This window comes from Pelodiscus sinensis, chromosome 1 (genome assembly GCF_049634645.1).
Source record: "Pelodiscus sinensis isolate JC-2024 chromosome 1, ASM4963464v1, whole genome shotgun sequence".
NCBI classification, from domain to species: domain Eukaryota; kingdom Metazoa; phylum Chordata; order Testudines; family Trionychidae; genus Pelodiscus; species Pelodiscus sinensis.
The window spans coordinates 2,933,997-2,955,394 of record NC_134711.1 but is presented as its reverse complement, the minus strand read 5'-3'; the positions used below and the strand labels follow the sequence as shown (position 1 = coordinate 2,955,394).

General features: G+C 58.4%; 1 protein-coding gene and 1 long non-coding RNA gene across 2 annotated transcripts; one reads left to right on the top strand and one right to left on the bottom strand.

Annotated features, from left to right (window-relative positions):
- Window positions 1-1,634: 1,634 nt before the first annotated feature.
- Window positions 1,635-5,139, bottom strand: LOC142826479 (uncharacterized). The gene is made up of 3 exons (XR_012900638.1): window positions 5,028-5,139; window positions 2,746-2,829; window positions 1,635-1,820 (listed from the first exon to the last, which is right to left on the bottom strand). It is a non-coding gene; the product is annotated as an uncharacterized LOC142826479 (long non-coding RNA).
- A 4,868-nt stretch (window positions 5,140-10,007) lies between these two features.
- Window positions 10,008-20,110, top strand: LOC102446337 (tubulin alpha-1C chain). Its single transcript, XM_006116672.2, has 4 exons — window positions 10,008-10,172; window positions 14,446-14,689; window positions 17,095-17,243; window positions 18,493-20,110. Exons 1-4 carry the CDS (start codon window positions 10,170-10,172, stop codon window positions 19,468-19,470), a joined length of 1,374 nt encoding a protein of 457 aa, XP_006116734.2. The 5' UTR covers window positions 10,008-10,169; the 3' UTR covers window positions 19,471-20,110.
- Window positions 20,111-21,398: the final 1,288 nt, after the last annotated feature.

Genomic DNA, 21,398 nt, shown 5'->3' with positions numbered 1-21,398 from the left:
CTAGCCCCTTCTCCCAGGGCAGTGCGGCCCAATGGCCAGTGTCAGTACTAGCCCCTTCTCCCAGGGCAGTGCGGCCCAATGGCCAGTGTCAGTACCTAGCTCCCTCTCCCAGGGCAGTGCGGCCCAATGGCCAGTGTCAGTACCTAGCCCCTTCTCCCAGGGCAGTGCGGCCCAATGGCCAGTGTCAGTACCTAGCCCCCTCTCCCAGGGCAGTGCGGCCCAATGGCCAGTGTCAGTATCTAGCCCCTTCTCCCAGGGCAGTGCGGCCCAATGGCCAGTGTCAGTACCTAGCTCCCTCTCCCAGGGCAGTGCGGCCCAATGGCCAGTGTCAGTACCTAGCCCCCTCTCCCAGGGCAGTGCGGCCCAATGGCCAGTGTCAGTACTAGCCCCTTCTCTCAGGGCAGTGCGGCCCAATGGCCAGTGTCAGGACTAGCCCCTTCTCCCAGGGCAGTGCGGCCCAATGGCCAGTGTCAGTACCTAGCCCCTTCTCCCAGGGCAGTGCGGCCCAATGGCCAGTGTCAGTACCTAGCCCCTTCTCCCAGGGCAGTGCGGCCCAATGGCCAGTGTCAGTACCTAGCCCCCTCTCCCAGGGCAGTGCGGCCCAATGGCCAGTGTCAGTATCTAGCCCCTTCTCCCAGGGCAGTGCAGCCCAATGGCCAGTGTCAGTACCTAGCCCCTTCTCCCAGGGGAGTGCGGCCCAATGGCCAGTGTCAGTACCTAGCCCCTTCTCCCAGGGCAGTGCGGCCCAATGGCCAGTGTCAGTACCTAGCCCCTTCTCCCAGGGGAGTGCGGCCCAATGGCCAGTGTCAGTACCTAGCCCCTTCTCCCAGGGGAGTGCGGCCCAATGGCCAGTGTCAGTACCTAGCCCCTTCTCTCAGGGCAGTGTGGCCCAATGGCCAGTGTCAGTACTAGCCCCTTCTCCCAGGGCAGTGCGGCCCAATGGCCAGTGTCAGTTCTTTGCCCCTGTAGTCAGGGCAGTGCAGCCTAATGGCTATTGTCCGTAAGCTGGCCTTGACTCACAAGGCTGTGCAGGTCCCTGTCCAGGGACAGGGGATGGGTTGGGGGTTCCATCCCCCGCGGGGGGCAGCCCCTCCCTCTCCTCTGGCGCCCGGCCGCGGTTGCGGCTCCTGTCCCGGCGTGAGCAGGAAAAGCTGCAACCCGCCGACGGCTCCCTCCCCAGCTGCCTGGGGCAGCCCCTGCCGAGCTGGGGCACCTGGGGCCAGGGTCAGACAGGGGAGCTGGCGCGTCCTCGTGGCCGGGCTCCTTCTGTCCCAAGAGAGCAAGGGCTGGTCAGACGCGGGACCTGGGAACCAGGGGGCAGTGGGAGCTGGGCCTGGGATGGGCACGGCGCCTCTCCAGTGCCCCCCAGGGCCAGACCCCTCCCAGCCTATCGGCGACACCCTCCCCCGCCCTACTCCCACCCCCGTCCCTCCCCCGCCAGCTGTTCCCCTGCAGTGTCCGGCTGCCCCAGGGCCCTGGCTGGGGCCGGGTTCCCAGCGGGCTGCCTCCCTGGCCCCACAGAGACCTGGCGCCTTGGTGCCTGGGGAGGGGCTGGTCCTCCTTGGAGCGTGGGGGAGGGGAGACAGACAGGGCTCCCATTCCTGGGAGGGGGTGCAGGCTTGGGGGAGCCACATTCCAGCAGGGCCCCTGGCCTGGTGTCTGTCTGTGTCAGCGCTCAGGGGCCCGGTGCCCAGCGGGTCCCTTACCTCTGGCGCAGCAGTAGTGGGGAGAGGGGTCGGGCCCCTCCCTGGCCGGCCGGTGTCCTCGGCTGGGCCCCCGAGGGACAGTCCCAGCTGGGCCCCGAGCTCTCTAGTGCTGAGCTGGGATGGGAGGGAGGAGACGGGCCCATCAGTGTCCTGCAGCCAGCTCCCAACCCCCCTGGGCCAGGTGCCCACTTCCCTCTGCTGGAGCCACTGGGGAGAGGAGCTAAGGAGACCCCCAGCTCCTGGGGCAAAGGGCAGTGGGCAGGGCCCTCCATGGGGTCTTGCACCCCCAGCTGCCCCGGGGGGACAAGGAGGGACCCAGGGCGGGGCGGGAACCTGGCTGCAACATGGGCCCGTAACGTCCCAGGGTCTCCCCGAGCCAGGAGATGAGCTGGGCCCCGTCTGGCTCAGGCCTGGGCTTGCCAGACGGTTTCAACAATATGGGACCTTCCATCCCGACCGACATTCCATCGTCCTCGGGGATCCCGGCCGTTCCCATTGGCTCAATCCCATTGGCTCCCTTTCTGTCCCGCACGGAGAGCTCAACTCCCGGCCTGCCCGGTTCCAACCGGCCCCCCGGCCCCCCTGCTCAGGCCCGGCTCTGACTCTGCCCTCCCCAGGGGTCGCTGCCGGCCCCCCGCCCTGCGGCCTGTGGGAGCCACCTGCCCCCCCGGGGCCAAGGGCTGCTCAGGGTCACTCCCCTCCAATGCAGGGAGGGGGGTCTCATCCGGGGCCTTGGCTCTCCCCGGGACACCCTGGGCGATGCAGGAGCGGCCGCGCTGCCGGGGAGAGGTGGGGCCGGTCAATAGGCCAGCGCCCAGGCTGTGCCAGCGAGCCCCTCCCCCCCCGGGTGTGGGGGATTTGAGGGTCCTTACCCCAAGGGCAGCCAGGCCCTGACGTCAGCGTCCATCTCCTTCCCCTGACCCTGATGGAGCGACGGTCCAACACAGCCCTGCCCTGCCGGCCCTGCCGAGGGTCCCCAGTCTCCCCTCCCCCCCAGCGCTAAGGGAAAACTGCCCCCCGCCCGCCCAGGCTCACCTACCAGCTCTCCTGGCGCCTGTGTGGGGCTGTGCCCACAGGTCCCCCTGCCGGGCCAGCTGGAGGCCTGACCCCGCCCGTGCAGAGCCTGCAAAGGAAGGGGGGGGGGGGTCACACCCGGGAAACCTCCTCCCTGTCCATGGCCCCCTGCTCGGCCAATCAGCAGTGAGATTGGGGGGGGGGGGGGCGAGAGGTCTCAGGGGACGTCCCAAGGGCTGGCCCAGGTCACCCCAGAGGGGTCGGTCTCAGAGCGATTCCAGCCCCGCCTCTTTGGGGGGCTCCCCACACAGCCTGAAGGGGGGGGATGACTCTGAGGCTGCCCTGCCTTGCAGCTGATGTCAGGGGATCTCCATGAGCTCAGCCCTTCCCTAGCCCCTTCCCCCCCCGGCCCTTGTGGTGTCATTGCCTCCCCCCCAGTCAGGCTGATGTCCTGCCCCCAACCACCCCCTGAGGACACACGGACAGTCACCGCCCAACCCCCTCCACCCAGCCACCGCCCAACCCCCACGAACGGGCACCAGTCGTCAGAGATCGTCGGGTCCAGCCCCCCGCCCTTCCGGCAGGACCCAGCCCCGTTAGACCATCCCTGCCCGGCGTCTGCTCGGAAATATCCCCGTGTGTCACCCCCGCACAGGACGTGTTCCCGAATGTCCAGCCTGAACCTCCCTCGCTGCAGTTAAGCCCATTGCTGCTTGTCCTCTCCTCGGAGGCCAAGGGGAACAATTCGCCTCCTCCCTGGAACCCAGTGTTAGGAACCTGAAAACTGCTCTCATGGCCCGTCTCAGGCCTGCTCTATCCAGTGGTATCCCAGAACCACCCCCTTCCCCCCCCTTCCCCCCCCCCCCCCCCCCCCCCCCGCATCCAGGGAATACGTTTGCTCTTCTGATTTTTTTGTGGAAGTGCAAATCCACTGTTTCGGAAGCCCAGTCTGCCTCCTCCCAGCAGGAAGAAGGGAGCTTCGGAAAGAGGGTTTGTACTGACATTTAACTCCAGAAATGCCTCTTAAAAAAAACACTATTCAAACTGCTGTTCTCTATTTCCATAACTTTTCCTGGAAATAAAACCCACTCCCCTGAAATGTGGGGCCCAGAACTGGAGACACTAATCCAACAGAGGCCTAATCCGCAGCGAGACTCCAGGGCTACATCTACACTGGCATGATTTTCCGGAAATGCTTTTAACGGAAAAGTTTTTCGGAAAAAGTTTTCGGAAAAAGTGCGTCTAGATTGGCAGGATGCTTTTCCGGAAAAGCACTTTTTGCGGAAAAGCGTCCGTGCCAATCTAGACGCGCTTTTCCGCAAAAAAGCCCCGATCGTCATTGCCCGAACGGGAGCAGCATAGTTTTTCCAGAAAAGCACTGATGATTTTACATTAGATCATCAGTGCTTTTCCGGAAATTCAAGCGGCCAGTGTAGACAGCTGGCAAGTTATTCCAGAAAAGCGGCTGATTTTCCGGAATAACTGGCCAGTGTAGACACAGCCCAGCTGAAGACCAATCAGCGCAGAGCAGAGCGGAAGAAGCGCTTCCCGAGTCTGGCTCACGACACTCCTGTTCGTGCCGCCCAGAATCCTGTTTGCTTGTTTCTGCGACAGTGTCACCCTGTTGATTCCTATTTCCCTTGTGATCCGCTCTGCCCCCTAGATCCCTTCCCGCAGGATCCTTCCCAGTCGCTTCCCATGCGCCATGTGCCAAATGGTTGGTCCGTCCCAAGCGGAGCACGTTGCGTTTCTCCTCATTCAACTGCATCCTGTTTGCCTCAGCCCATTTCTCCACGTTGTGCAGATCCGTTTGCAGTATGAGCCTGTCCCCCGAGCACCGGCCACTCCTCCCAGCTTGGGATCATCTGCCAACGTACCAAGCGCCCTCTGGATGCTGATAGCTGAAAGGCTGGTGCAGATAGGGAAGAGTCCCAAGCCAGACCCCCGCGGAGCCCCAGGCATTAGGCCCTCCCCGCAGGGCTGGGCGCCGTTCAGAACGACTCCCCGAGAACGGTTTGGAAGGGAACAAAAGGCCGCCAGCCTCCCCCGTCAGTAACCACCCGCTCGGCCAGTCGGCAGCGAGACCCCGGGGGGTGGGGGGTGGGTCTCCGCACACGTCCAAACGGAGGGCCCAGGTCACCTCCTGCTCCCAGTGCTCTGCCAGCCCCAGCTCTGTGTGACGCCTCCCACCGCCCCAACCCCCCAACACCCCCCCTGCTTGGCGGGGCAGGGAAAGGGGGAAGACGCAGGAGAAGGCGAGACGGGGGGCAGGGGGCAAAGGGGAAGCAGACCGAGCAGGCTCCAAACCTTTCCGAGGCTCCGACCGTCCCACCGGGGTCACACGACCGGGCGCAGGGAAGGGGAAACGCCGCCGAGGCTCCTCCTGCCCCCGCCCCTCGGTCCCGATTCTCCATCCGGCCCCCGCAGAGACCCTGGGAAGGGGCCGCGCTGCTGCCAAGCCGCGGGAAACTCGGCGCTTGCTCCGCCCTTGCACCTCCGTCCTGATTGGCTGCTGCCAGGGACTCTTTGTGAGGTCATCGCTGTCCCCCAATAGGCTGTGGTCATGCAATGGGCCCTTTGTGATGTCACTGCCACCTTTGTGATGTCACTGCCACTCTGCTAGGCTGGTGTCCTGGCCCTGGCCGGCCCCTCTGGCTGTTTGAGGGGTTCCCCTGGAGCCCCACTGAATGGCAGTTGGGTCTGGGGCCCAGCGGGCTGGGCAGTGACGCCCCAGGGGCTGCTCCCTCCGCCCCCCCCAGCTCCTCAGTCGTTAGCAGAGCGTGAGGCCCGAGGGCCCATGAGAGCGTCAGATCTGCCCCCCGCACGTCCCAGCCCCCGTACCCACGTTCTGACCCCGCACACACCGGACTGGCCGCTCGTCTGCACTGGAGGCACCAAACGAGGGGGAATCCCTCCCTGGATTTGGCTGTTTGTGCCAACGGTGCCTCAGCCTCCCCGGGAAACATTTGTGCCTCATTTCCCCCCTGGGCTCGTCTGTTTGCCCCTTGCAGCCACCAGCCTCGTTCTGCCGTTTCTGCACCGTGAACCAGCCCTTTCTCAGGGACGTTGTCGCCCCAGGAAGCCTTTCGACACGTCCGTGAGTCCCCTCTCAGCGTCCTTGGGCAGACGCTAAGCAGAGGGGTTTTCTTCAGCCCTCAGAACGGGGGGCTCTTTGCTGCCCCAGCTCCTGTTTTCCAACAGCTGTGTCCATGTGGCCCCGGAGGCGGCCGCGGCCTCCAATCTCCGTCTCCCGGAGGCTCTGTCGCCTCCCGGCCTGCTCACCCCTCTGCCCACGGGCCTAGTGACGCCTGGAGCCGCGTTCCCCACAGCAGCGCCCTGCGTGTCCTGCGTGTCCCCAAAATCGTTCTCACAGTCCCAGCCTGCCGGGGATAGGTCCCTGCTCTGGGGGTGGAGCCCTGCCTGCTCTGGGATGGGGCAGGGCCTTTGGTTCTGGGAAAACCTGGTTTGTTGGCCTGGGTCCAGCTTCCCAAGGGACCCAGATGGCTCCACGTCCCTGCACGTGTTGGGGGGCTGCTTGGCCCTGAGGGACTCATCCAGCGTCACACAGGGAGGCTGTGGAAGAGCCGGGGGTCCCGCATCCCAGCCTGGAACCTTAAGCACCTTGCGTGGAGAATTGAAATGCAGGAGCTAGTGGGACAATGGCAGCCACCCAGCACCCGCAGCCAGAGCCCTGGGCCCCTCCAGCGCAGACGCCAGCGCATTGAGCCTCTCCTAGTGCTTTGCCTGGAACAAAAGGGGAACCAGGCAGGGGCCCCCCTACAGGCATTGCCAGGCTGGGCTCCAGGGCCTTGTCTGTGACCCCAGAGGGCCCCCCAGGGAAGCCAGTCTTGCTAGAGCAGACCTGGGCAAAATACGTCCCGAGGGCCGAATCCAGCCGGCCGAGCTACCAGATCCGGCCCACGGAGGCAGCGGGGAGCCCCAGGCAGGTCCCTAGCTCACCCCGCCGGCCACCCCCATGCGGCTGCAGGGCTCCCTTTGCTTTGAAACTAGAGGGGAGGGGGGACGTTTCACACCCCTAGCCCATTCTCATTGGCTGGTTTCTGGCAGATTCAGCCAATAGGAGCAACTTCTTCCCCCCCCCCCAAGCTGGATCTGGCCCACAAGGCTTGGGGCTCCCCACTGGGGGGGGGGTTGGCCAAGCCTTGACCCTGTGGCCCACCTGCGGGACGGTCAGGGACCACCCTTGGAGAATCACTGGCCTAGAGCGTCCAGCCGCAGGCTGTGGCAACGTGACCAAGATAAGTCGACCCAGGTTTGGCCACTGTGCAGCCATAATGTGCATTACAGCGGAGCCTGTGGGCCAGACTGAGGGAGCCCCCACCCCGGCCCAGATGGTAGCAGGATCCAGCTGCCTGGTTCTCTTGCCCCCTGCTGGGAGCGTGGTCCAGCTGTCCACGGCTCCCACACAAAGTCTGGTCCCGCCACCCAGCTCTCCTGGGCAGCTGGGCTCTGGCCAGCTGGCCGGCTTAGCCGTGAGATTGACCAGAACGACAGCCACCAGGCAACGTAAGGAAAGCCACGCCCCCCTCCCCCCCCAACGACACCGACGTGCTCGGAGTGACGTCGGCGGGAGCAGCACGTCCGTGTGTGCACCTCCGCTCTTTCGCCGACAAAACGGTGCCACGTAGACACGGCCCGAGCGTGGATCCAGGCTTGATGGCCTGCCCTGCCGATACTGACCTGGTTCCAGGGGGGCTGGTACTCGAGGGGGCGAATATCACTAACGCCTTGCTACTAGTTCTTTAAAAACAGATCAGCCTTTCTATGCCACAGGAACGGCCAGACTGGGTCAGGCCAAAGGCCTATCTAGCCCAGCATCCTGTCTGCCGACAGTGGCCAGCGCCAGGTGCCCCAGAGGGAGTGAACACAACAGGGAATCATCAAGTGATCCCTCTCGTCACCCATTTCCTGCCTCTGACAAACAGAGACTGGGGCAGCATTCCTACCCATCCTAATAAGCATTGATTCCCCCATTAATTTATTCCCCCCTCGAGTACCTGCGCAGGGCAAAATGCCACCCACGGCCAGGAAGGGGGGCAGCTCTTTTTTGGACCCTGTTAAAGTCCTGGCCTTCCCAACATCCTCTGGCAAGGAGTTCCACAGGTTGCCTGTGTGCTGCATGAAGAAAACCTTCCTTTTGTTTGTTTTAAACCTTCTGCCCAGGCCTTGCAGGGTAGGTATAGCTCAGTGGTTTGAGCATTGGCCTGTTATACTCAGGGTTAGGAGCTCAATCCTTGAGGGGGCCATTTAGGGATCTGGGGGAAATCTGTTGTGGATGGTCCTTGGCCCTGTTGTGAGGGCAGGGGGCAGGACTCAAGGCCCCTTCCAGCTCTATGAGATAGCATATCTCTATATATTATTATTTTGTTTGATGATCTCGAGGTCTTATGCTATGGGAACAAGTAAACAACTTTTCCTTATTCCCTTTCTCCACACCAGCCGTGATTGTATAGATCTCTAGCATATCCCCCTTAGTCTCCTCTTTTCTAAGCTGAAAAGTCCCCGTCTTTTTAATCTTGCTTCATATGGCAGCTGCTCCAAACCACGAATCATTTTTGTTGCCCTTTTGCCATTATGCCACCCGTTTGAATGCTGCCTTGAATGCTTGGGGAGAGGTCCATGGGGGATAGTCCAATCATCAGGCTCTGAGCCTGGGAGGTAGGTCACCTGCGTTCCATTCCTTGCTCTGCTACCGGCTTCCTGGGGGACCTCAGCTGGGTCACTTGATCTTTGCGTGCCTCAGTTTCCCCATCTGTAAAACAGGGATACTAACCTGCCCTACCTCACTGGGTGCGGACGGGATAAACACACAGAAGCCTGCGAGGTGCCCCGATACCACGGTAACGTGGGCCACTTCAGTCCCCAAGTTAACCCTCACCCCTGGAAATCGAGGAGGCTGGTTGCAGCCTGAGGAGTTGAGGACTGAGGAAACTCGCCTCGGAGCTAGACACTTCCTTCATATTCGCGGGGCTTAATGCCAGGCCTGGAACATGGGTGCTTAACTCTAAGCATGTGAGCAGACGCACGGGAGGGAGAGGTGAGTGTCCGGGGGAGAGGGCTCCTTGGTGCTGCACAGGGCTGGCCCGAGCACCCTGCGCAAGGCAAAATGCCACCCACGGCCAGGAAGGGGGGCAGGATAAGACAGAATAGACCTGACCTGGTAAGTGCATGGGCAGACTTCTGTGGCCAGGTGGCACCCCCACCCCCATCGGGCACATGACACTGGTGGCAGCGTGTGGTACAGTAAAACTCCAATAGTCCGGCATCCAATAGTCCGGCACTTCTGATAGTCCGGCATCAAAATGGCAAGAGACGAGTGAGTGAGCTTTGGCCAAAAATGAGTCACAAGGTAACAGCGGCAGCAGCTGATCTGAGCAAAAAGGGTAAAAAAGGCTTAAAAAACCGAAAACATTACAGTATACTGTATACAGTATGTACAATCAAAAGGGCTAGGAACACTTTATATACAGTATATAATGTATACAGTGTGGCTGTGTCTACACTGGCAAGTTTTTCCGGAAAATCAGATGATTTTCCGGAAAAACTTGCCAGCTGTCTACACTGGCCGCTAGAATTTCCGCAAAAGCACTGACGATCTCATGTAAAATCATCAGTGCTTTTCTGGAAAAACTATGCTGCTCCCGTTCGGGCAAAAGTCTTTTTCGGAAAGACTTTTGGCCAAAAGGGCCAGTGTAGACAGCATAGTTCGAAATGGCGAAATGGCCCCGCGAAAATGGCGATCGGGGCTTTTTTGCGGAAAAGCGCGTCTAGATTGGCCACGGACACTTTTCTGCAAAAAGTACTTTTCCGGAAAAGCGTCCTGCCAATGTAGACGCGCTTTTCCGAAAATGCTTTTAACGGAAAACTTTTCCGTTAAAAGCATTTCCGGAAAATCCTGCCAGTGTAGACGTAACCTATATGTATATCCAGCTTATAGTACCTCCTGATAGTCCGGCATATTTGATAATCCGGCACCACCTAGGTCCCATGGTTCCGGATTACCGGAAATCCATTGTACTCATGAGGATGTGGAACAGAGTTCAATAACCAGACCGGTGCCTGCTCAGGTGCCAGCCTGCGTCTTGGGAGGGCCAGTCTGTTCTTCCGAAGCAGCACAAGCCTCCTTCTCCAAACCGGGTGGGTTTGCTTATTGATTTACTTTTCAGCCACTTTCTCCCTTTGCAAAAGCTGGGGGCCAAACCGCCTCCCGCCCAGCCCTCTTCACATCAGCCTCATCCTTCCACGCCCAGAATCTGGCCCCTAAGGAATGTGTGTTGGGCAAGCCCCCAAAAAGGCGCCTCTGCCGCTTTAAATGAGCAGAGGGCCCCTTTCCATTCAGGTGGAGTCAATTCTTACTGGGATATAAAGTTCCAGGAAGAGGCGAGGCAGCTGGGTTTGCTTAAACCTTAGGAAGCTCTCAAAGTCATCATGGTAAGGCATGCATGTTTGTATTCCTGCTAACTACAGGGAGCTGGTCTCCCCATCTAGCCCTTCCTCTGGGGGTGTTAATTGGAAGCAGGTTTCTGCTTTAATTGTTGCTTGCTTGATAGCTTATTGAACCGAGATGTGCTCCTTATAAGGTAAAAGCTAAGACTTGGATGGCTGTAAGTGGTCCTCATGCTCTGGTTTTTCTCTCATGAGCAGCTGGTGCCTGAAGAGTTCTGAAGTGTCTAACTTTTCCTAGGAGTTGGGGTTTTCTTTTTCTGGTGAACTGCAAAATCTCTGACAGGCTCTTGGTTTTTCTTGTGAGCTTCCTCCTGGAAATTAACACTGCGGTGTAATAATGGATGAAACTAACTCTTTCTGCAGAGGCTAACTTTTTTCCTTTGGAGCTGCCATATTGCCTTTGTCTGTGGTATCCCTAAGGGTTTATCCCTATTAAGTGAGTAAAGTTACAATTGTCCGTTAGCGTCTCTGATTTAATCTGGACTCTACAGCTCTGACACTCAAGTGCTTTCACAGACAAGTTTTTAAGTATGCATGTAATCCGCATACCCACCCAGGAAGAATAATACAAGTGGGTCACCTTATTGTAAACTAAGTATATTCTCCAGGAGGCTTGTGGATTTTTGGTTTTTTGCCTGTTGGCGGGGATATAATCATCTTGTAAAATATGAAGAAAAGGGGCTTTTGAAAATTTTTTTTGCAGACCGTAAAGTGCTGGTCTAAGGACTCTAGTTACAAGAATTTAACTCTTTCCTGGCAATGTAAATGCAAAAATCTGGATAACCATGTTGTCTCAGTGTGGTGCCTGAGGGTGTAAAATGCAGCTTGTCTTGGTGCAGAGAGACAGAATGCATACCCTGCTGAGCTGGTACTTCTTAACTGCATCCCCAAGGAAACCATTCTTCCAGCTTGCGTTTCCTGCTATTCTGCCAGGGTTTTTTCCATTTGCCACGCACTCATGTTAAAATCCCACTAACCATGCTAGGGAGGGAGCAGGTGCTGTCTCTCGTGAGCTATAATAGGCCAGTCATCCAAACAGCTGTCTCTGCTAAAGCTGGGGGGAAAACCGGCCGTGGGGGTGATCTTCGCAAAATGTGGCTAAGCACTATCGCAAGGCTGGAAATGGCAGGGCTGGGCACATAGTACAAATGCCAGCACTCTGAGAGGCGTAACCTCAAATATCCACCAGATAGTCAGGCCTGGCCGCGCCCTCTGGAGATGGCCGGGGACTGGCCTGCTCACACCCCAGAGCTGTGGGGAGAGATGAGGCCTGGAGTGAAATTGGCAACCATAGGCTACGGTGCTAGGGGGCGATCTTCCAATCCCCAAGGGCAATCCCGCCAGCTGGCCGCTGGCTTTCACATTGTGTGTCTTGACAAATGTGTGGCCGTCCCCTTCCTTCCCTTGGGTTGCCGCGTAGAGCGCGGGCCTGAGATCTCGAAGGGATGCGTCCGAGGGACCTGTCCCCCACTAGAATTGCTCCAGTACAGAACAGGCATCCAACGGGCCGGGAAGTCTAGGGTGTCGCTACAGCTCTTCTAGTTGCTGCGCCGCTGGTGGGTAGCTACGCTCTTGCCCCACCATTGCGTCTGTCTCTAGATCGGTGGCAATTGAAGAAATGCTGCTTTTGGGGGGGGGGGGTTCGGAACCCCCGAAGCTCTTCCGTAAGACCCACAACGCCCACTCAGGACAATCTTACTGGCGGATCGGACCCTCAGTCACACGCTGTAGCTAGGAGCCAAGACTCTTTCAGATTAGCCCTTTGCAACCCAGGCGACAACTCTTCCAGTGCCAATTTCCATAGATGCTGGCCGGGCCCCCGTGTCTCCTTGCACTGGGCGAGGCTATAACCATGGGTTCTCTCCATGGTTCTCCCTACCCATCTGTCTTCTACATTTTCTTACACACACACACACACACACACACACACACACACACACACACACACACACACACACACACACGGCTTCTCCTTAGTTCACACACACACACACACACACACACACACACACACACACACACCCCTGTGGCTTCTCCTTAGTACACACACACACACACACACACACCCCTGTGGCTTCTCCTTAGTACACACACACACACACACACACACACACGGCTTCTCCTTAGTACACACACACACACACACACACACACCACCCCCACCCGTGGCTTCTCCTTAGTACGTATACACACACACACACACGGCTTCTCCTTAGTGTACACACACACACACACACACACACACACACACCCGTGGCTTCTCCTTAGTGTACACACACACACCCATGGCTTCTCCTTAGTGTACACACACGCACACACACACACACACACACCCATGGCTTCTCCTTAGTGTACACACACACACACACACACACACACACACACACCCATGGCTTCTCCTTAGTGTACACACACACACACACACACACACACACACACACACACATACACACCCGTGGCTTCTCCTTAGTGTACACACACACACCCGTGGCTTCTCCTTAGTGTACACACACACACCCATGGCTTCTCCTTAGTACACACACACACACACACCCCCGTGGCTTCTCCTTAGTACACACACACACACACACACACACACCACCCCCACCCGTGGCTTCTCCTTAGTACGTATACACACACACACACACGGCTTCTCCTTAGTGTACACACACACACACACACACACACACACACACCCGTGGCTTCTCCTTAGTGTACACACACACACCCATGGCTTCTCCTTAGTGTACACACACGCACACACACACACACACACACCCATGGCTTCTCCTTAGTGTACACACACACACACACACACACACACACACACACACACCCATGGCTTCTCCTTAGTGTACACACACACACACACACACACACACACACACACATACACACCCGTGGCTTCTCCTTAGTGTACACACACACACCCGTGGCTTCTCCTTAGTGTACACACACACACCCATGGCTTCTCCTTAGTACACACACACACACACACCCCCGTGGCTTCTCCTTAGTACACACACACACACACACACACCCCACCCCCGTGGCTTCTCCTCGGTTCTCCCTCGCCAGCCACATGCTGCTGGGCACTGTGCAGGGGGAGTGAGATCGGGTGTGAGGGGCGCTTGGGCGCGGGGCCCTATGAGGAGGGCTGTCCAAGCCTGTGTCATCCGTTCGCTGGTGGAAGGCTGCATTTAGCCAGTGAAGTACCCTCCTGCAGGGGACCTGGCCCAGGGAGGCTGGCTAACCGGTTCCCAGGAAGCATCCCCTGGTAAGAGGCATTGAGAACCTGCTGGGGCTGAGAAGAGACGCACGGGCAGGGAACGGAACCCGCAGCCTGGGGCCGTCTCAGTATGGACCCGTGCAAGAGACAGGCCAGTGGCGTTCAAAGGGCCGGCTGCCTCGTGCCGTGCGACACCAGGTGCCCATTTGCAATGCTGGGATGGACTCATCGAACACTAGGACTGGAAGGGACCTCGAGAGGTCATCGAGTCCAGTCCTCGGCCCCCATGGCAGGACCAAATACTGTCTAGACCATCCCTGATAGACATTTATCTAACCTGCTCTTCAATATCTCCAGAGATGGGGATTCCACAACCTCCCTGGGCAATTTACTCCAGTGTTTAACCACCCCGACGGGTAGGAAGTTTTTCCTAATGTCCAACCTCAACCTCCCTTGCTGCAGTTTAAGCCCATTGCTTCTTGTCCTGTCCTCAGAGGCCAAGGAGAACAATTTCCTCTCTCCTCTCCTTCATGCCCTGTGTCCCCCACCAGCCCCAGGCTGGCACCCTGTTAAACCACCAGGCCGCGTTGTCTGCAGGCGGACTCGAACTGGGGCTCAACCCCAGCTGGCCAAAACCCTTGCAAATACTGGAGATAGAGGCACGGTCTCCCAGGAATCGTATATAATGGAGCAGCAGGGTGTGTTACTGCTGCGTACGTAGTGGGGCTAAGTGTCTGTGTAACCCACACACCTCCTGGGCGTGGGGCACTGTCCCGTCTAGTGCCACTGGGACCGTTTAGCCTCTGTAACAGCTGGCTTTTCGCTCCTGCAGTAGAGGCTTCTGCACTAGTCAGCAGAGGTCCCCGGTTCGAGTCCGCCCGCAGACAACGGGGCCTGGCGGCGTTTGATGGGCAGGTCGACAGTCGCCTCGGCAGTTGTGTTTTGCTGTCTTCAAGCCAGCACCTAGTTGCCACCCGGCTCGGTGTCTCCTTAACCCCAAACAGTAACGAGACGTGTCCCTACTTCCAGAGGGAGTGTCTGTCCATCCACATCGGCCAGGCGGGCGTGCAGATGGGCAACGCCTGCTGGGAGCTCTACTGCATGGAGCACGGCATCCAGCCGGATGGGACCATTCCTAGCGCCAGGGCAGCTCCGCCGGCCGAGCCAGAGACGGAACAGGTGGACTCGTCCTTCGAGACCTTCTTCTGCGAGACGGCCTCCGGCAAGCACGTGCCCAGGGCGGTGTTCATAGACCTGGAACCCACCGTCATCGGTAAGGTAACGGGGCCCGATTCCTCCATGTGCGGGAGAACTTTCTCCCCCTTCCTTCCCAGCCTCTTGATGGGGGGGAGGGGCTAATGCAGGGATGGGCAGCCGGGAATGGGGGGTGGGCGGCAGGGGTGGCCTCCTGCACCTCAGTGGCCGCAGCCGCCGGTGGCCCTCAGGGGCTCCACCTGTGGCTTGCGGACCCCTGACTGCTCCCTTCCCCTCCCGCCCCCCCGCACTTCCTGCTCCTCTCCCTCCCTCCCTCCCTCCCTCCCAGAGCCGGAATGCTGGGAACAGCTGACTCGTGGCATTCCAGCTCTGGGAGGGAGGGGCAGGAGCAGGGACAGAGCACGATTCAGAGCTCCTCCGACAGTGCTGGGGGGGGAACGGGGGAGGAGCAGGAAGTGTTGGACTCCAGTGTCTCCGAGGCACATGGGGGCGGGGGGGGGGGGCACAGGTGGCGCCCCAGTGGGCCACCACTGGTCTAATAGAGAATATCACCGATTGCATCCGCTGACTTGCCCCCTCCATCAGAGTCTGGTGACGCTGGCCGGCCATCAAGCGGTGTTTGGAATCGCCGGCGGGTGCAACACCGGGCTCCAGGTTACGCCTCCTCCGCAAGGGTGCGTGTCACATTGATCCCCTGCCATCCCTCTCCGGCGTGGGAGGGTCTCTTGCGCAGGGGGTTACATGCGCAGCCGGGGGAAGCTGGCAGAGCACCATTGACTTCAGGCCTGCTCTGCTGTCTTACCCCAGGGCAGGATCTGGCCCTGTAAGCTGGCTTGAGACTGGCTACTACAACGTCCCCGTAATGTCCGTGTAAACACGCACCTGGTTCCTGGGTGAAGAGGGTTTCTGAGAGTCCATTACCACAGCCTTTCTTTGTCTTACGAGAACGGCCCCATGGGGTCGGAGCAAAGGGCCCTGTAGCCCAGTCTCCTGTCTTCCAACATGGCCAATGCCAGCTGCCCCAGAGGGAATGATCCGAACAGGGAATCATCAAGCAATCCCACCCCGTCACCCTTCCCAGCTTCAGACAGAGGCTAGGGACACCCATGAACATAAGAACGGCCGTACTGGGTCAGACCAAAGGTCCATCTAGCCCCTTTTTGATTTTTGAGAAACCCTCACGCCACCTTCCCTCCCCCCACAATAGCAGCAAAACTTGTTGAGCCAAAAAAAGGAACTGACCAGAGTCGAAAAACAAAAATAGCAGCAAAAATTGGGGGGAGAGTTGACAGGGGGAGGGGGGTGGCTGGGTCTCCTCGTGCCCCCCCACCCTGGAATTTCTTCATGCCCCCCAGTTTGGGAACCCATGGACTAGAGGCTGTAATGGTCCCACCCGGCCTATTGGAAATGAAGCGCTTTCAGTAGGTGAGACAAATGGGCAAGTTTCATAGGGTAGCTAATCCCCCGGAAACCCAGCCAGCATCCTAGAAATGGACTGGAGCCCTCGTCCGAACATGGAGTCGTAGGATCCTAGAACTGGAAGGGACCTAGAGAGTCAACAAGTCCAGTCCCCTGCCCTCACGGCAGGACCCAGCACCGTCTAGATCGGGGGGGATCTGGCCTGCCAAGCGAGTTAATCCGCATGGAGGCGCTGCTGCTCCCCCTGCCCCCAGGCCAATCAGGGCTTGAGGGGGAGGGTGTGAAGTCTCCTCCCACACAAGTGCCTAGAGGGAACCGCCAGCTGTTCAGAACAGCTGGCAGTTCTCTGGGGGGGGGGGAGACTTTGCGTGTTTCCCCCACCCCCAGATCAATCTGGGTCTGAGTGGGGAAGCACAGAAGTGTCCTGGCCCCGCCCCTTCCTCATGAGGCCCCGCCCCTTCCGGGGTGGTCCAGGGCCACTTAAAAAATTTCTGCAGTGACCTCTGTCGAAAACGATTGTCCACCCCCGACAGGTGTCTGTCCAACCTGCTCTTGCATATCTCGAAGGCTGGAGTTCCACAACCTCCCTAGGCAATGTATTCCCGCATTGCATCCTCTGGCAGGAAGCTGTTCCTAAAGCCCATGAAAACTTGAAGGGAGAGGCTGAAGTCCTAGTTGCATGTGGTGCCCATCAAATCTCGTGACCCCATCAATATGCTGCAGGACTATTGGTTGGGTTTTTAAGTTTTTTCCAGTCCCAAACTAACTCCATTCCCCCTCTGAAGCTTATGGGCCAAAACGTGGGTGTCGATCGGGCTAATATTGTTCTCCGGGCCTAGCTCGCCAATCCCCGGGCTCTCCCGTCAATTCCTCCGCTATCTCGACTCCACTGGTTTTCCTTCCGCTTCCTGCGCTACCTTCCAAGCCCGTCTCTCTCAGAGGGGCTCTTGCTGGCTTTGCTAGCCCTGGTGTTCAGTTGTCTGCATCTACCCTCCCACGCCTGTGACCTGTCTGCTGTGTAACCGACCACCCACCTTCCTGCAGATGAGATCCGAATTGGGAACTACCGGGCCCTCTTCCACCCGGAGCAACTGATCAGCGGCAAGGAGGACGCGGCCAACAACTACGCCCGGGGCCACTACACCATCGGGAAGGAGATCATCGATCCCGTGTTGGGGAGAGTCCGCAAAATGGCAAGTAAAGAACACCTGCTCTGTCCTCCAAACCTGGCTTACAGCCCCTCCGTGGGTCATCTTTCCGAATAGGGCAGCAGGCGATTGGGGAGACGTGGGGGGGCAGAGAGGTTGGGGGGCATGGCCTGGCGCGAAGGGCAGCCCCCACTTAAATGGGATTGCAGCCAGGGGCTAGAGAAGTCCTAAGGTGATGTTTGTGATGGATAAGAGGAGCCAAGTACAAATGGGTCCTTGCTCCCACAAGAGCCCTGCACGCCCTAGCTCGGGGGCGGTTCCTTCTCTTGGGGATGGCTGCAAAGTGAGCTTCGGGGGCCAGAAATAGAGGGTCAGATCTTTGTACTTGGCGACTCTTGTCTAATGCAAGGCCTTGTCAGTTACCAACGTCTCCCAACCCAGCCTGGTGAGGAGATTACAAAACCCATAGGAACCGCCATAGTGGGTCAGGCCGATGGTCCATCCCTCCCGGTGTCCTATCTGCCGACCGTGGCCAACGCCAGGTGCCCCAGAGGGAGGGAACACAATCATCCATCTGTGGTCGCCCGTTCCCAGGTTCTGACCGAAGTTAAGGACTCCCTCCTTGCCTGGCTAATGGCCACTGCCGAACCCGTTCTCTGTGAATTTCTCTCGCTGCATTGGACCCCTGTTCATCTTGTAACCCTAGAGTTGCTGAGGAGGCCTACATAAAATTGGGGGATCTCCTCCCGGTTCCATGTAGACAAACGTCTGTATCATAAATGACTTCCAACTCCAGGCTGTCCATAAGCAACTTTCACTAGCACTGACCGGTAACAGGCACTCGGGGTTAGCTCTCTCTTGGAGCTGTCCGAGAACTAGCCAAGAACGTCCACTGGGACACGTGCTCGGTGGATGTTGGAGGATAAGGCGTTGCCCGAAGATTCGAGAAGTAGCACCTCTAATAGCGCCAGCTACTCTGCACTTTTGTGCCACCACTTAACACCCAAATCAAGGACTTGGAACCATCTTGGGGTAACTGGAGCCTTCTGAACTAAGGCTGAAGGATGGTCTCCAGAGGAATGTTAATTAATATTGCTTAGTTCTGCTTTGTGGTCGGGACTGGACGAGATCTATTGAGGTCCGATCCAGTCCCATGCTTTGAGGACTCGAGAGAGAGGAGAATTGCTAGACCCGTGTTCTTGCACAGATAAACTCAAGGAGCTCAGTGTTGTCCGATCCTGCAGTCGGCTGTTCATCAGTAATGAGATGAATAAATACTGCATTTCTCTTGCAGGCTGACCAGTGCAGCGGCCTTCAAGGGTTCCTGGTCTTCCACAGCTTCGGCGGCGGCACGGGCTCAGGATTCACGTCCCTCTTGATGGAGCGTCTCTCGGTGGAGTACAGCAAGAAATCCAAGCTGGAGTTCTCGGTGTACCCTGCCCCGCAGGTCTCCACGGCGGTGGTGGAGCCCTACAACTCCATCCTGACCACCCACACCACGCTGGAGCACTCAGACTGCTCCTTCATGGTGGACAACGAGGCCATTTACGACATCTGCAACCGGAACCTCGACATCGAGCGGCCCACGTACAACAACTTGAATCGGCTGATTGCCCAGATCGTCTCGTCCGTCACGGCCTCCCTGAGGTTCAACGGTGCCTTGAATGTGGACCTGATAGAGTTCCAGACCAACCTGGTGCCCTACCCCCGCATCCACTTCCCCCTCACCACCTACGCGCCCATCGTCTCGGCGGAGAAGGCCTACCATGAACAGCTTTCGGTGCCGGAGATCACCAGCGCCTGCTTTGAGTTCTCCAACCAGATGGTGAAGTGCGACCCGCGCCGGGGCAAGTACATGGCCTGCTGCCTGCTCTACCGGGGGGACGTGGTGCCCAAGGACGTCAATGCCGCCATTGCCGCCATCAAAACCCGGCGCTCCATCCAGTTCGTGGACTGGTGCCCCACCGGCTTCAAGGTGGGCATCAACTACCAGCCGCCCACGGTGGTGCCGGGCGGGGACCTGGCCAAGGTGCAGCGGGCCGTCTGCATGCTGAGCAACACCACGGCCATCGCGGAGGCCTGGGCCCGGCTGGACCACAAGTTCGACCTGATGTACGCCAAGCGGGCCTTTGTGCACTGGTACGTGGGGGAGGGCATGGAGGAGGGGGAGTTCTCCGAGGCCCGGGAGGACCTGGCTGCGCTGGAGAAGGACTATGAGGAGGTGGGCAGGGACTCGGCCGACGGGGAGGAGGCTGAGGAGGACGAGTACTGAGTGATGCATGTGGGGGCGGATGCGGCAGACGCTCCGTGCCCCGGAGGGCAGAGTTCCAGCAAGTAGGGATGTAAAATCCCGCTGCTTAAGGGAGCGGGTTACACGGTAGTTTTGACCTAACGTGTAACCGGTTCACTGCTTAAGCGGCATCTGGGTGGGGATCACTCCAACCCAGCTGGAACATCCTTCAGGGCTCTCCCCCACCCCCACCCCACGTAGGGCTGGCTGCTGGCTCCCAGCCCTGCATTGGGTCTGGGTTGCTTCCAGTTCTCAGCCCCTGTCCAGGGCGAACAGGGAGCCGCTCCTCTGCTCCTGCCCCCTCTGGTTACCGGTTCCCCCGGACCGATGTAGCGTGATGCTAACCATTTAACGTTTCACGTCCCTCCCAGCAAGCTTTGCTAAGGCTGGAGATGCTACCAGCTTCACGCTGGGGCCAGCTTTTTTTTTAAAAAGAGCACTAGGTGCTAATGCCTGACCCAAACTGCGCATCGCTCGCAACACCCTCCTGCACGAACCGTGACAATTCCTCCGCATCGCTCCCTGCAAATGCCCCGTTTTAGCTGTGCCGAAGTGTGTGTGCCGGCCTTTCCCGCTGTATGTCTCTTGTGTATCGCAATAAAAATAACGCGGCTTTAACGTGTCCCCTGCAATTGGCAGCTGTATGGGCTTCCAGAGGTTGCCTTTAAACCGGATCCTGGTTTCAGGAGTAGCTTCGTAACGGAGGCTACGCGCCTAGACTTCCTGCTGCGTCACCTGCCTCTGGCTATAAACCACACTGCAGATGGCAGGAATGATTCCCGCCGGCAACACAACTTCCAGGCAGCGGTGACCCTCGCCGCAAACGGTTCCGCTGTAGCGGATGCAAAAGTGAATGTCTTAACACAAGCGAAGGCCCTGGAAGAAGCCGACTGTTAGGCTGTTGATCAGACTGTTCTTTCCTGGGGAGTCTGGGGGGTGACACAGGCATATTGGCCAGGAGCTTGGATTTTTCCCTTCCTCTGCAGTATGGGAGCAAACCCTGGCCAGTTTGAAGAGGAGGAAATGGGAGCATGTCTGTAGGGTTGCCCGGTGTCCGGTATTGACCCGGACCGTCCAGTATTTTCACCTCCTGTCTGGTAAAATTCAGAATACCCTGTATTTTCTGATTATTTTTTTCCCGGCCAGGATGTGAAAATGTCAGACACCTGGCAACACTAGTGCCTGAGCCCGGGCCCAGCCCCTGGCCTCTCCACCTGGGCCCTGACAACCCCAGCCCCCCACCCCTGGACTCCGTGCTTGCCTGGTTCCGCAGGGAAGCTAAATTCTGGCTTGAACAAGAATACAAAATGGCCACCGGCAAAAAGACCAAAGGGAAGCAATGCCTTCCCTGGGTCTTAGTGCTCCCCTGTTCTTACCCCTCTTCTAACTCCGCACTCACTCTGCAAGGGGCTATGCGGTTTTAATGTTTTATTTTGTTTTGTTTCAATCTGAGTGGTTTTTTTTTTCCCCTCAACAACTTTGGTCTCCTCCTCTTCCCCTCCCCCCTTTTTCTTTCCTCCACAGAATTTTTTCCCCAGTGTATACACTTTTTTTGGGGGAGGGGCGGGGGGGGAAGAGGGGTTCAGTATTTTGGGTCCAACCATCTGGCCACCTTCCGTCTCCACCGCTTGGTGTCCAAATCAGGACTTGAGGATTTCAAGTCACTGAGGCAGACGATCTGGGCCTAGAAGAGGAGGGGGGATGGGATTCTGGGCCCCCTCCTGCAGGCTGCAGATCAGTCCCACCTACGGCCTGGAGAAGGCTGAAGTACTCCCTCAAAGGCGTGGGGCTTCACTCGACACAGCGGCCTGCGAAAGGCGAGGCCTCAGAGCCGCCTGCCCCTCGTTCTCCTGCAAGAAGGCCGGCAGATGCACATGATTCTGGGAAGGCTCCAGATGAGCTTCTAAGCC